We start from the raw sequence: 12,755 nt of genomic DNA, 5'->3' as shown, positions 1-12,755 counted from the left end.
AGTTGCCAAAATCAGGCAAAATTTCATCACAAGAAAATAGTGCTAATTCCCTGGTATGAAAATCATATTTCGTCTTACAGGCTCGTTTACGTCTGACTCGTTGCATATGATTCAAAACTTCCTAAATGGTACACTATCGTGTTTGTTTTTGCCTGACTTGTTATTTGGAGTCAGAGGTATGAGTCAGACCATTAGTTTTTTGTCTGAGTCAGATCTGACTCGCATCCTAACTCAAATCTAATCCCTGAATCAGTTTGGTTTGAGCCTGGAAATAAAACGCCTACGACTCATAGACCAAGTCATTGATTCTTATATTTTTGAGTCAGATCCGACTCAAAAAACAAACATACTGAATAAGATCTAGATAAGTCGAGTAATTTCAGTCAGATCTCAACGAGTCAGATCCAGAAAAAGCAAATAACGTGGATCTTAATGCAAGTGTTACCAGCTAAAATATTTGCCCCTCAAGTTTTGATTCAAATAGCTTCGTGTCAGGTGTAGGAAGGCTATGGACAAACTGTGACATAAAATTCAGACAATTTGGTATTTTACTCCGGTCGAGTTAGATGACGAGTCAGATTCATACCGCGAATGGTTTACTCTCTTCCACTTGGGGCAACAGCCCCCCATAGGTACAAATCATCTGTTTTGTTTTTGGGCATACATTTTTGGTGGACTCACGGTTGACATAATTATTAGGTTGGAGGGAGAATAGAAAATAGTGGATGATTTACAACAACTCCCCCTTCCCCTCCACCCCCACACGACAAAATCAAAACCCTTGATTTTGATTTCTCCAGCGAATCTACTTCTTCTGTTTTGATTTGTGAAAATCTCAGAAGATCGTCATCATCAGGTCAACAGGTACCCAATTCTCCCTCTCTATCAATTAATCTTGTCTTCTCTGTTATCATTGTTCAATTATTACGAAATTCTCACCCTATTCATAAAACCTTAAGAATTTTTATGTTGTTTGAGGAAGTTGATGTATGATTATCAAAGATCTGAGAATTTAATAGATGGGTTTTTAATGAAACAAAAGAATTTCGCCCTTAGAGCAGGTTTAGCTCATCCTAGTTTCTTGATTGACTGAATGGGTTTGGTGAATAGTACTAGTTGTTTACATTGAGTGGCAGATAGAATCAAGGGTATTGGAGATGTTAGGTCAATTTAATTCTGTGGAAGGGTATTGGAGATGTTAGGTTAATTTGATTCTGTGGAAGTATTTTAGTGTACCTTGGTTGATATAGTTATCCATGGTATCGAAATTTGATTTGCTCCTCTTGTTCTTTGTGTGTCATTTGACTCACTAAGACACTACACTATCTAAGGAGGAGCGTACAATTTTGGATGCAATTCTTAAATCCTGTTCTACTGCTTTCCCTAGAGGCTGTGCTTGTTGTTACGCGGAAGTTTGTTTGATGCAAATGTGCAATAGTTTCCTTAGGTTGAAATGATGCCCATTATATTGTACTGGTGGTGTTAGGCTAATTTGATTTTGGGAAGTATTTGAGTGAGTGTACTTTGTTTGATAGTTTCATGGTATCGATGTTTGATTCACTACCCTTGTTATTTGTGGGTTGTTTGACTAACAAGTACTTCACTAAGCATGGAGGAACGTGCGATTGATTGAACACGTTCCTAAATCCTGTTTTTGATGTAGGCATACTGCTTTTCCAAGAGGTTGTGATTGGTGTCCTGTGAAAATTTTTTTGTACGATTCGAATGTACATAGTTCACTTTGGTTGAGTGGATCCTGTTGTGTTATGATTGTAGTTTGTGTTGAGCCGTTAGATAAGAGGCAAATCTGTAGCATTTAAGAGGTCATCGATATATCATAGGCTCGTAATCTTGAAACAAATAGATTCTTCCTTTTGGTTTGTAGTAGGTATGTCTGAGCACTTTGGGTGGTAAAGCAGGTTCAGCTCATCCTAGTTTCTCGATCAACTGAACAAGGTTTGGTGAATACTACTAGTTTTTCTACATTGATTGGCAGATAGAATCAAGGGTATAGGAGATGTTAGGTTAACTTGATTTTGTGGAAGTATTTTAGTGTACCTTGTTTGATAGTTGGTAATGGTATTGCTCCTCTTGATATTTGAGGTTAATTTGCCATTTACTTTGTTTCCGATTTTGAGACTCACTTAGCTAGTATTATTGTGTTATGCTTGGTTATACTTTTGCGCAGAAAGAGTAACGAAGCCTAAATGAGCACCAGTTTGTAGGTCAATAATTCAAAATTTTGTATGCATAAATGGGGAATAGTTTGACTTGTTAAAAAAATTGTGCCATACAAGGTTTTGTTCCCATCTTAAAAGTGTTTTTATTAATTTGAGACGAAGAAGTTACGATAAACTCGAATTTTCAGTTTATGTAAGTCGTTTCTATTGTATTGTTAATAAAAACGTTTATAAGATGGAAACAAAATCTTGTACGGTAGGAATTTTTATTAACAAGTCGAACTAAAAGATATCTTTCTGCATATATGTTTACAGATTTTTGAATTATAACCTCTAAACTGTTGCTCATTTAGGGCCCGTTACTCTTTCTGCGCAGAAGTATACAAGCATAATTTGGCAGATAGAATCAAGGGTATTGGAGATGTTAGGCCAATTTGATTTACTGAATGAGGTTGTGTGAACAGTACTAGTTGCTTACATTGATTGGCAGATAGAATCAAGGGTATTGGAGACGTTAGGCCAATTTGATTCTGGGTAAGTATTTGAGTTGATTCGTGGTATCGGAGATTGATTCACTCCCCTTGTTATTTGTGGGTTGTTTGACTCACAAACGCTACACTAAGCAGGCAGGAACTTGCGATAAATTGGACTCGTTCTTAAATCTTATTCTTGATGTAGACATATTGCTTTCCCAAGAGGTTGTGCTTGGTGTCTTGTATTTTTTTGTACGATTCAAATGTAAATAGTTTACTTAGGTTGAGTGGATCGTTGTTATGTTAGGAATGTAGTTTGTGTTGAGCCATTCGATAAGAGGCAAAGAGGATACAATCTGTAGCACTTAAAGAGAACATGGATATTTCACTTTGCGCATTTGCCTCTTTAATCTTTATTAATCTGAAACTATGAATTACACGAACTTCATAATGAGCCTCACAAGATTGAAGCAGCCTTTACGTTTGCATCATTTAAATTTTCACAGGACACCAAGCATGGCCTATATCTTGACCTTTTGACACGGAAATGCAATTTGTTGGTTCGTAGTTTACCTAGAATTGTACTGTCTGTTGTCTGATATATCCTCAGCTTGTGTATCACTGTTGACCCCTTCCCCTGATTGTTACTTTCATCCGCTGCCTCCAGTAGTACGTTTCAAATCTCTGGATCAGTGAATTCTGCCGCGTCTGCAAAATTTTGCAGAGAACCTGATCATGGGGGATTTACCGCGTCATGTGGCTGCTTGCTTGCACAGTGGCAAGCTTGCAATGTTGGCGATTTTAGTGTCTGCTGGGATTGTACTGCAAATACTGGTAAGTATTACTGTTGGTGGGAATTTTTTACCTTTTATTTTCACTATGCAGTTAGGAAAAGCATTTTAATAATCAAATGTTTATTTTCTCATTCCTCTTGTATGACGTTGCAGGCGTGTGCTTTGTACAATAACTGGTGGCCTATGTTAACAAGTAAGTGGCATTGCTTACGTAGACCTATCATACTACGTATACTTGTACTCCCAGATTTTGGGGAAAGATTTAAGATGTATAACATCACACTATCACAACGTAAGGTGGCTAGTTAGGAAGTATGAAGGCACTCGAATAAAGCATATGTTTAATAATTTTGGTAAATTTAAATCATAAATGGTGTTGGAATGTAGACACTAAATATGGCTCTTGGAAACCCCACCAGCTCTTTAATCTAACTTCAGTGCACTTCATGGACAATTTGAAGTTGAACCTTGTTATTTTTGAAGTTGAACCTTGTTATTGATCCGAAGTTTTCCTTTAAATCCATCCATAAGCATGCACAATTTGCACACATTGATGTTTTTCTGCAGCGATAATGTACGTGATCCTGTATTATTGAAGCACGATATTTGATTCACATGTTTACATCTTCTTGCTCAGTTTTTTTTTTTACTGTTATCATTCGTCTCTTTTGCAATTTGCAAGTGTTGTGGAGTAAAAAATGAAAGAATACAGTAGTCTCGTCGATTCTTATAAACGAAAATTCTAACTAATTTTACACATTTGTCTCTTTTCCTGCAGTGATCATGTATGTGCTTCTGCCAATGCCTCTGATTTTCTTCTTGGGGTCTGACACTTCGTCTCTACTTAACAGTAGTGAGAGTGGGTAAGTCTCTACTTAATAAAATAAGGATTTAATCTCATTCTTTTTTCATCATGCACTGAATGCTTTTTTAAAGTGATCCCCTTCTTACTCTACTTTCCTTCGTGCTTCCGAAACTTCTTTGAGCAGCTGGGTTGGTGCAGCCAAGTTTTTGACTGGATTCTCACTAGTTGGAAGCATAGCAATACCAACTATCTTAAAGCATGCAGATGTTATTGGTTGGGGAGCATGGGCGATGGTGCTTTCATCCTTCTTCATCTTTATTTCAGCCATTCTGTGCACTATCCAAATGAACAATGAAGACGAGTACAGTAGCTTCTGAGATATATGCAACTCCGACCTTTTCTTCAGGCTTTATTTATAGTGACAAGTGTGGTTATTTATGTGAATGTCATTCAATTTGTTTATAAAAACAGAGGAAAAAGCTGTTCATAGATTTAATGAACGTCTTTGTACAGGATTATTAATATACAAGTATTTTGCGCTTGAAATTCTTTAGTTTTCTTTTTTTTGCTCGATAAATTCTTTAGTTTTCTGCAACTTTGTACATGTGAGATTTGCAAGTAGTGTTTGCCCTGTTCTGGTTCAATCAAGTTACAGAATTGCTGGTATATGCAGTACAAAGACAATTTTTTGCCAGGCCTATCTCCCTTAAATTTGCCATAATTTGGAGCTTAGCAGGAAATCCATAATACGGCAACCCTGGCCTTGCTGATGGATGGAAACAATGTTACTAAAACAGTAAAACTGATAATGCTGCAATTGTCATTTCTTCCATGCGCAACAGCAACTTGTAGCGATATCTGGAAATAGTCACTGAAAAACTGTTGGATACAGGCTTTTCTGGCCTTACAGGAGCCCTATTTTTTCATTAAGGGTAATAGTTTTAGCCTAATTCTGACGAAATGTAGCCTTAGGTACAATGAGTGTTGAAAATCAGTCCGCGCATCAAAACTATCAAGTACATGGCGACAATCCAAATAACAGAAATATCTTAAGCATTTACAACAAGAAGAAAAATTAACAAGATCAAGTAATCTGTAGCATTTTCACGCTGAATTTACAGGGAAGAAAATGGAGGCCCTATTTTCACTTATCTTATGAAATGATCCCAGCTGCTTACAGGATGTAGGCACAAACTGACTGCCGGGTCATTATGAAAAATTGTTACAGCACGTGGGAAACTAAACATTAAGTAAATTTTAATCACAAGATATAACATTCTCTGAGATGGAGTCTTAAGAAGAAACCGGGATACATCCTAGCTACCACACCTCTTCCTTCACACAAGAGCTAGCAGACACCATCATGGCTACCAACAGATTCAGAGAAAGATGCGGAGTTCTCAGTCTTTTTTGTATACCATAGTTGGATATTGGGGACTCCACATATTGTTCTGCACATACGTTAAAATTTCCTCCTGCACAAAAATTGTATTTTAGTTCAACAGTTCCAATGGTCACTTGCATATAGCATACAACATACAGAAATATCATCCATACCCCAAATAATCACCCGATACTTAATCAGTTACGTATCAAGTTCCAAAGGACATAATTACCTGACTTAGTTTTTGGAGCTCTCGAGCATCCATATCACGGTATCCCTCTGCTAGATCTTCTTCTATTGCTTCCTTAACAACTGCTGCTGCTACCTGTTTTGTGATATCACGGATGCTGCATATTTCATATAATTCAAAGTACCACCAGGTCAGCATTCGGCATTAATGATATTATTTGATGCATAATAGGATTTGTTAGTTTACCTGGAAACACAAGGAAAAATTGTCCCGTTGAGAACCTCTTTCTCTGTAATATATGCTGCCAAGCTGCACATAAAGAAATGCAAAAAGTTAGAAAATATCAAAATATTGTGGTCCAGCATCAGTTTGGTAGGCTAACAGTTAGACAAGACAAGAGGTTTTTCAAGATACCATTCAGCAGCAGCCTGTAGCATGCCATCAGAGACGATACGAGATCCAGATAAGAGTGTACCAAGCCCTATCCTGCATGAAGAAATACGTGATATGTTGGTATGCGAGGCCAGGAACAAGATAGTATTCTTTCAGAAAGAGTAAAAGGAAACTAACCCTGGGAATAGGTACATGTTGTTTCCCTGGTTGCAGTGCCCAATTCGACCATCTCCTAAAATGTTTAGTAAGAGGAACAGCACAACAGGTTAAAACTCGAAGTAAATTCAGTTCAACCGCATTTAAATAATTTAGAATGGCAGCTTCCAATGACCGAACTAGCAATAGGTTTAAGATTACCCTATAAACATTTCCTCACAAAATAATTGGTGAATGAACTGACAGGAGTTGTACTTGATAGAAATTGTCAAGATGACACAGGATGCGTGTTTCCTCATTAAAGTGTGATATATTTGCTACGAACCCTTTCTATGAAACAGAAAAAGCTACTAAGGTACAGAACGTGTCTATAGAAGATAATTGGGTTTCTATCAGGCCAGCATGAATACTCTATCATTGTATCTTACACGAAGAATTAAGTAAATTTGATCCAAATGCAAAATTCGATACTCCTGACCTCAGCATAATAAAAGATGGCAATCTTATACACATATATTATGAGCAATAAGTTTAAAATGGGCTGAGTTCAATGAGCATATTATGTCACATAGCATCTTAAATAATCGTACCTAAATCCACATCCTTGAAAGGGCTCCCACTTGCAAATATTATATCACCACCCAGAACCGCAAATGCTTCGTCAGGGGTGCATTCAGCTGGCAAACAAAAGTTATCAATGAAAAAGACAGTTAAGAAGTCTAGGCCAAATATATGAAGTTTTATGAGCCTTAAGAATACCATTTTTGGTAGGGTTTGACATGGCAAAAATAGCTGGTCTGGACGAAGTTGAACCCTTGAGGGCTTCCAACACCTGTTGGTGAATAATATTAGTTACAAGTACACAAAATTTAAAAAATAAAAAGGGTAAATCAGAAATTAGATTCTTCAAGGTAAGCCGAACAGGAGGAAACACAGCCTTACATACTTGTACTAACTTATGTAAAGGACTAATAATAAAAAAAAAAGGATGCTAATGGCTGGACTCTGGAGAGGATAAATAATTTTATCTTCGACTATTTGGGATTTGAAAGATGATATAAACATATGTTACATATCCTACGATTCTGGAGCTTATGATTCTCACATCTAATAAAAGCAAACACTTGTGCTAGTTACAAAAAAGTGAAAACCACGATTAGATATAGAATTTAATCTATCGTATTTTCTCTACCTCAGTTGAAAATAAGCCTCCTACTGCAGATAATCCAAGAAGCACATCAGGCTTTACTTGACGAACCTGAACAGCCACAAGTAACAGCAGTTGTGATGATTGATAATAAAAATGAACGTTGTGAGTAGCAACAACAGATACAGAAAGTAAACTTACCACATCTACTAGACTTGATCCTGATTGTAGCCCCAGGGGACCAAGTTCTTTGACTGTCCTTGCAAATGGCAGAGCATCTGGATCAATATTTGGACGATCCTCGGCAATAAGTCCCTTGATTCATAAAAGAAACAGTAAGAAAGAAAAGTTAGTGGCATCTTTCAACAAAATAAATACAACACAACTTGAAGATCTTGTCAACTTTTAGGTTGGAGATTGCAATTATTCTTCCATTTCTACTTTGGTTTTTCACCGCTGATTGTGGACGACTATGTACTACACTAATTTTCTGTACCCAAGTCCTAATTTCCCTCCATACAGTTGTAAAAACCAATTGGAAAAGGAATAACTGGTAAGTCCTGCTGTGAGGAAGAAAAGTATACACTAAGAAAAATAAAAAATTTCACTAATTCTCTCCTTGAATCCAATATCTCTAAGTGAGTAGAAGCATAATACTTAGACGCAATATTGTGAAATAAAATAGTATCTTTTGGCAAACCGCACATTTGGTAAGGCGTCGATAGTACATAATAAAAAAAAATAGATGAGTGCTCAAGAATAGTTTATCGTGTAGAGTCTCAACAACAGTTTATCGTGTAGGAATGAAGGGTTTGGAAAATTTTAAGATACAGAGTAAAAACTCACATTGGCATCAACAACCCAGAACTGACTCCTAGAACTTTCAAACGAAGCTTCGTTATTTCCTGACATCCTTGACATGGTCTGCCTTGCGGCATTAAGAACTCCTATTCCTGCACTGAAGCAGAAGAAGGACAAGTCTCAAGATCTTATAATAATATCTTATAACAAATTCTTCTTTAATTTCAGAATCATGTCACCTTCCAGCGCCAGCAACTACAATCTTTTGTTTTGGAAACTCGGTCATCGGTTTTCCCTGTGCTCTAACAGCTCCCAAAAGACCAGCTATTGCAACTCCCGCAGTTCCCTTTAGTGTATATTTGACATTCAATCAAAGAAGAAATCAAGGAGAGCATTGGGGAAAGATTACCTGTACTACGACTACGAGCATCTTAATTTCATTTTACTTAACATGTTCTCATCATTGTTACCATATACCATCTAAAAAGGCTATTTACTCTGAAACTTTTGGCAGAATACAGAAAATAGTTTCTGTTCTTTATATAACATATATTCTCATAAAGACATAATAAGATGTTGCATCAGTTACCTGAACATCATCATTAAACATACGATAGGTATTTCTGTAGCGCTGCAACAATTTAAAGGCCCACTTGGTCTGGAAATCTTCAAACTGCTCAAAAACAATTCATCAGTATCAATCCAAATGAGTAAAAATCAGACAGTTCAGACCCATAACAACAACTAACATAATAATTTCACACTACCTGTACTATCACATGTGGCCATCGGGTAAAAACAGCCTCCATAAATTCATCAATAATTGAAATGTACTCCTCACCCTCGAGACGGTTTTGTTGCAATCCCAAGTCTATACACAACAAACAATTTATAATTTAGAAAGATATTAAATAACAATAATTACTAAGCACAATTCAACAACTTGCATAAGAGGTGAAATGCATAATTTATTCTTACACAGAGGATCTTTGAGAAGCTTCTCGTTGTTAGTTCCGACATCAATCATCACAGGAAGCACCTGTTGTAAGTACAGAATCAGCGCAATATTAGAACAATTAACACAAAGCATCAAATACCGCTGCTTGGATTTGAAACACATTTATACAAATTAACCTACTTTCTGGAACTAATTAGCCCATAGGTACATATACATGAAAAGAAAAGGGATATGAGGTTTACTCTCTGAGGATTTATCCCAGCAGCAGCGACATACAGATCTAGCTTCCCAATGGAAATTCCAATGCCCTGAACTCCAAGATCTCCAAGACCTAATATTCTGCTTCCATCTGTCACCACGATCATATCAACCTACCGGATAGAGTAAATTTGTCAATAGCTTATTAAAAGAATGGTCATGGATACCGAAACATTACAGAAAAATCTGAATAACACACAACTGAAGAAACTTCCAGCCATCAAGAACTATTTGCTGCCTCTGTAGCTGACTTGTTTGAGTAGAGGAAGACATGAAAAAAGATATCAGGATTGACATGATTGCCAAGCAACAGTAGCGGCAGTCTCTCAGTGGCATCCTTACAGAGATCTAAAAAATACAAGCATTTGAACAGAAGAAGTATTACTAACCTGTTCCGCAGGCCAATTATAAACCATAGACATCATTTCTCCACGATCTTGTGCACTAAAATACATTCCTCTTGGCCTTCTAAACAAACCACTGTAATTCTGGCAAACTAGTCCAACTGTTGGTGTATACACTATAGGTGCGTATTCTGCAATATTGTCAATCAAAACCTGCAAAAAACCAGAAAGCCGTTACCATTGCGGTAAATTCCCATAAATAACCGTACAGTTGTAAGGCAGTCTACCAGTAAAAAGTACTACAAAATACATACCCAAATTCAAATTTTGGAGGACATACCTTGTAGTACATAGTCTCATTTCTGTCGTGCAACCTGTTAAGGATACGCCACTTAGCCAATGCATATGGATCATTTGGTCCATCTCTTGCTTGCTCCTCTAGCCTTTTCAAGTCGGCCACTGCCAATCAATCAAAAATAATAACAATCAACTTTCTTTTCTTGTTCCCTTGACAATGTAAATAAATTCAACTTAACACGAGAAAAGGAGGGACGTTAACACAAGATGCATCACCAAACAAGGTACTACCACCTTCCACACTATCTACACCCTGTTTATACCAGCACATCAACTGACACAATTACATGATCAAAGGAGATTTTACTTGCAGATCCCACTTGCCTAGCAACCCAGTGGGTTTAGCATATCATCCATTAAGTCGGCAAGTTTCAGTTCAGACAAGGTAGAAACAGCATTTTCCTACCACCATCACTACCACAATTACTTAAGAGTGACAGAACAGAATTAAATCTTCACTAATAAGATGTACAATGTACAATTCATACACTGAAAAGAAAAACATTGAAATTACTTACTGAATCTCTCAATTTGTTGTTGAGAACTCATAACATTAGGAGGAAGAAGACCACGAAGATCAAGTCGATCTCTCTCCGTCATTGAAAAAGCAGTACCCTAAACCACAAAATTACCCAATTACACACAAAATTAACTAGAATCATCAAGAACAATTGTTCTCTGAAGCAATTTGACAAACAGGTAAAGAGCAATGAAATTAGATAAACCTACCTTATTAAACCAAGGATCATGAAGGATATCAATACTCCGTTTATGAATGATAGTAGGTCTAGATCCTTCAGTTGTAGTAAAAGATCTTCTAATCGATGTACCAATTAGGAATTCTTGCTGTTGTTGTTTGATTCTTTGTCTCAGTATTGATGAACATAGTCGCAATTGTGAATTCGCATTCCACATTTTTGAAGATTTTGTTAATTCTACTGGGATGGAAACTCAGAAGAAGAAGAAGATGAAGAAGAATTATAGGGTAAGATCGATTAAAATTCTAGTGGGAGACGACAAAGAAGACAACGGCCATTGATTTTACAGAAAGAAGAGAAGCACCGCGTTGATTGTTGATTCGCAGTAGAGAGTAGACTTTTCTTCTTCTGACTTTTGTTGGGGGGTGTCTACTTTTGAGTGACCGTGCTGGGCTGTCTACTTATATTGTGTTATCGTGCCACCCATCAACGGTGACTCTATCAAAAAAAAAATCATTGAAAGACAGCCAGACAAGCCATTTGGCACTTATCTATGGTTGATGTCCACGTAGCGCGTTTTTGATTTTCAATTTTTTTCTGTAAGTTGGACAGACAGTCCAATTAAATCACTCCAAAATCGCACAGACACGTAGAAGATGGGGTCCGTCATTCTGGGGGTAAAACAAGGGATTTGTTGTTCTGTTGGTTTATGTAGAATGAGTCTCAACAGGTGGTTTGTGTTGAGGTTATTAGTCCCACATTATCTGGGTTATCTAAGTTCCTGCGGTTTATAATCCTTTAGGGTCATTCCATTCATCGCCAATTAGTTTTAAGTTGGATGCCCATATTCAAACAATCTCTTAAGAATTTTTCGTCTTTTGCAGTTTAGATGTTCTTTTCGAAATATTTTTCATCTGAGTCTGACTAGTGATCTGAATCTGACTTGGCATTTGACTTGGTGTGAGTCAAACATCGAACCGTTTTTTCGTTATTTTTCTGATAAATAATACGAAATCTCACTCGGAACTATTTGATTCAGGTACGTACCTGACTTGCTGGGCTCACCATTCACATCCAAGTAAGTCAAAAGGGTTTTATAATTGTAATAATTTTTAAGTCAAAAGTAATGATTCAAATTCTGATGTAATTAGTCAGGTCTAGATAAGTCAAAAAAAGAAAACACGCAGAAGCAATCTACTGGTAGATGACTTCTCGAACGCTGTTAGATTATTGCAATCGTGCTCGTCTTAAAGGTCACACTATTTAATATTTGCAGCGGTTAAACGAGAACAATATCAGTACTACAAGATTGTTATAGTGTTCCAATGGAGTTACAACTCAACTTTGTTATGATTTGTCTTTATAAAATCCAAAATCAAGATTAAGATGGTATAATTAGTTAGTAGTACAATTATTGAAAGCAAGTAATCATGTTCTAATCGGTTCTCATTTAGAATTGAATTGCATTAGTCAGATGATAATGACTTAAAAGATCATGTTCTAATCGGTTCTCATTTAGAATTGAATTGCATTAGTCAGATGATAATGACTTGAAAGATTAGATAGGTACTTAGGTTTCAACCCGGTTGCAAGAATATGTGTAATCATTGACTGCGTGATTTTGTTTTCCGCCATTGATTTTTTTGTATTTATAAACAATAATAAAATAATTGATTTTTTTTTTTTTTTATAAATCTCATAAAGTTCATTCGTGATAAAGTAGAGGTTAGATGGACTTCAAGAACATCAATATCAAAGATCGAAATTCAACTATAAGAAAATCACAAAGAGTAATCCGTGGAGAGAACTAATGAACT

The 12,755-nt window shown here is 36.5% G+C and overlaps 2 protein-coding genes across 5 annotated transcripts; one reads left to right on the top strand and one right to left on the bottom strand.

Moving 5' to 3' along the window:
• Positions 1-676: 676 nt before the first annotated feature.
• On the top strand, positions 677-4,811 carry LOC113322212 (vacuolar protein sorting-associated protein 55 homolog). 4 transcript variants are annotated; one of them, XM_026570278.1, is made up of 6 exons: positions 677-864; positions 2,557-2,714; positions 3,321-3,487; positions 3,601-3,640; positions 4,226-4,310; positions 4,437-4,811. In XM_026570278.1, the coding sequence occupies exons 3-6, from the start codon at positions 3,389-3,391 to the stop codon at positions 4,627-4,629; spliced, it is 417 nt and encodes a 138-aa protein (XP_026426063.1). In that variant the 5' UTR covers positions 677-864; positions 2,557-2,714; positions 3,321-3,388; the 3' UTR covers positions 4,630-4,811. The 4 variants fall into 4 exon arrangements, with proteins under 4 accessions (XP_026426063.1, XP_026426071.1, XP_026426053.1 ...); XM_026570286.1 differs by lacking the exon at positions 2,557-2,714 and having other exon boundaries at positions 3,378-3,487; XM_026570268.1 differs by lacking the exon at positions 2,557-2,714 and having other exon boundaries at positions 3,324-3,487.
• A 462-nt stretch (positions 4,812-5,273) lies between these two features.
• Positions 5,274-11,354, bottom strand: LOC113322204 (NAD-dependent malic enzyme 62 kDa isoform, mitochondrial-like). The gene is made up of 19 exons (XM_026570250.1): positions 10,970-11,354; positions 10,759-10,855; positions 10,224-10,342; positions 9,929-10,096; positions 9,524-9,652; positions 9,302-9,362; positions 9,091-9,194; positions 8,913-8,996; positions 8,563-8,669; positions 8,369-8,480; positions 7,724-7,837; positions 7,568-7,633; positions 7,135-7,207; positions 6,966-7,052; positions 6,397-6,451; positions 6,241-6,312; positions 6,073-6,135; positions 5,869-5,983; positions 5,274-5,727 (listed from the first exon to the last, which is right to left on the bottom strand). Exons 1-19 carry the CDS (start codon positions 11,153-11,155, stop codon positions 5,653-5,655), a joined length of 1,887 nt encoding a protein of 628 aa, XP_026426035.1. The 5' UTR covers positions 11,156-11,354; the 3' UTR covers positions 5,274-5,652.
• Between the last annotated feature and the right edge of the window lie 1,401 nt (positions 11,355-12,755).

Source organism: Papaver somniferum, chromosome 1, assembly GCF_003573695.1.
Source record: "Papaver somniferum cultivar HN1 chromosome 1, ASM357369v1, whole genome shotgun sequence".
In the NCBI taxonomy this organism is placed as follows: domain Eukaryota; kingdom Viridiplantae; phylum Streptophyta; class Magnoliopsida; order Ranunculales; family Papaveraceae; genus Papaver; species Papaver somniferum.
Note: the sequence above shows the minus strand (reverse complement) of the source record. Positions and strands in the feature narration are given on the sequence as shown.

Excerpts from the sequence above, each read along its gene's own strand:
- LOC113322204 (XM_026570250.1), bottom strand. The coding sequence starts at position 11,155 with ATGTGGAATGCGAATTCACAATTGCGACTATGTTCATCAATACTGAGA. Across the intron at positions 10,856-10,969 it reads ATGATCCTTGGTTTAATAAG|GGTACTGCTTTTTCAATGAC; the intron begins GTAGGTTTATCT and ends TTTGTGGTTTAG. Across the intron at positions 7,838-8,368 it reads TCTGGGTTGTTGATGCCAAT|GGACTTATTGCCGAGGATCG; the intron begins GTGAGTTTTTAC and ends TTATGAATCAAG.
- LOC113322212 (XM_026570286.1), top strand. The coding sequence starts at position 3,389 with ATGGGGGATTTACCGCGTCATGTGGCTGCTTGCTTGCACAGTGGCAAG. Across the intron at positions 3,641-4,225 it reads CTGGTGGCCTATGTTAACAA|TGATCATGTATGTGCTTCTG; the intron begins GTAAGTGGCATT and ends CTTTTCCTGCAG. Across the intron at positions 4,311-4,436 it reads CTTAACAGTAGTGAGAGTGG|CTGGGTTGGTGCAGCCAAGT; the intron begins GTAAGTCTCTAC and ends TTCTTTGAGCAG.